General features: G+C 51.8%; 1 protein-coding gene across 1 annotated transcript; it reads left to right on the top strand.

The window, feature by feature from the left end:
- Window positions 1-64: 64 nt before the first annotated feature.
- Pmar_PMAR021361 (hypothetical protein) lies at window positions 65-1,099 on the top strand (the record flags this gene model as incomplete). Its single annotated transcript, XM_002781876.1, has 2 exons — window positions 65-91; window positions 149-1,099. 2 exons carry the CDS (start codon window positions 65-67, stop codon window positions 1,097-1,099), a joined length of 978 nt encoding a protein of 325 aa, XP_002781922.1.
- Window positions 1,100-1,269: the final 170 nt, after the last annotated feature.

Below are 1,269 nucleotides of genomic sequence, written 5' to 3'. Positions count from 1 at the left end.
AAGATGCGTAAAGAGAAACCCTCAGAGGGCTCGGCGGAAGCCGAGCATAGGACCGGCGGAGAGAATGCTCCTAGCTCTCTGTCTCGAGCCGGTAAGTTCACTCTTGTGCCGGAATCGTTCTTGACCATTGATCTCAGATGGGTCTCAGAGAAAGAGTCTTCTCGAGAGACACTTCAACGATATTAGATCCGATGACGATTTTGAGGACAACGAAAGTGACAACGGCAGCAACGAGGTCGACAATGGCAGTAACGCGGGCAATAACGACAACGATGGTGATGACGAGATTGTCGACGAGAGTGGTGTCTCCGGTGGTGCCATCGATCCCAATCGGCCTTCTCGTACCGAGTCTGCTTCAGAGAAGTCCTTCATGAAGGCCATTGGTACGAGCTTAGTGAAGCTTCTCAATAAAGCGGCCAGTGGCAAGTCCTCATCGGGTAATAAATGGCACTGGCCTACCCTTCACAAGCGCCTCGAGAAAGTTGACATGGATTCTATGGATCGATTGCTTATTCGCCAATGTGCTCTCGGCGAGGTGGACAAGGATCCTTCCACTCTCTTCAACAAGGACATATGGTTCTTCGCCGTCGTTGGTGACGACAGGTCTTTCGGGGGCTTCATCCAGGCACTTATGTCGTGGTTGTGGGTAGCTCTGCTACAGGGTGCCGCCTTCGGCGACGTGTATAGCCACGTCATGCATTGCATCAGTGCTGCTGGCTTCAAATCGCCCTTGACCGGGAGGAATGCTGGTACTGTGGTCGCTATACAGTACGACGAGCAGATGCGTAAGGATGCCGGGTGTGCTATGGCTATGAGCTCTCTTTCGATAAGGGAAGCCTGTTCTAGCTTGTCCCGCCTCGATTCCAATAGGCTGATACTACTTATCGGTAAGGCCTCTGATAACCACAATAAGTCATCTTATAACAACAAATCGTCCTACAATAACTCTAGAGGTGGAGCTCACCGTTACGGTGGGAAGAAGAGACCCTTCACTGATGAGGGCGAGGAGCTTTGGAAAAAGGTTAACGGCAAATGGGTCAAGGTTCAAGGCTCGTCGGCTAGTGGCTCTAAGGAGGCCAAATCTGGCGATGTAAGCTGAGCCCTTTTCTTTTCCCCTCACTCCTTCTTTTATGGTCATGTCATCGTCTCGCCCGACCACTCGAATTTAGGTTGTGTTGTTCAGTGTTCACCCGCGGACGTGACCGTCTTTTGGGAAGCGCAGAAGTTCTTATCGGGGGGCTCCTATCACGGGTTCATTGGGGTCCGGAT

Source organism: Perkinsus marinus, assembly GCF_000006405.1.
Source record: "Perkinsus marinus ATCC 50983 genomic scaffold scf_1104296941090, whole genome shotgun sequence".
Lineage (NCBI taxonomy): Eukaryota > Perkinsozoa > Perkinsida > Perkinsidae > Perkinsus > Perkinsus marinus.
Note: the sequence above shows the minus strand (reverse complement) of the source record. Positions and strands in the feature narration are given on the sequence as shown.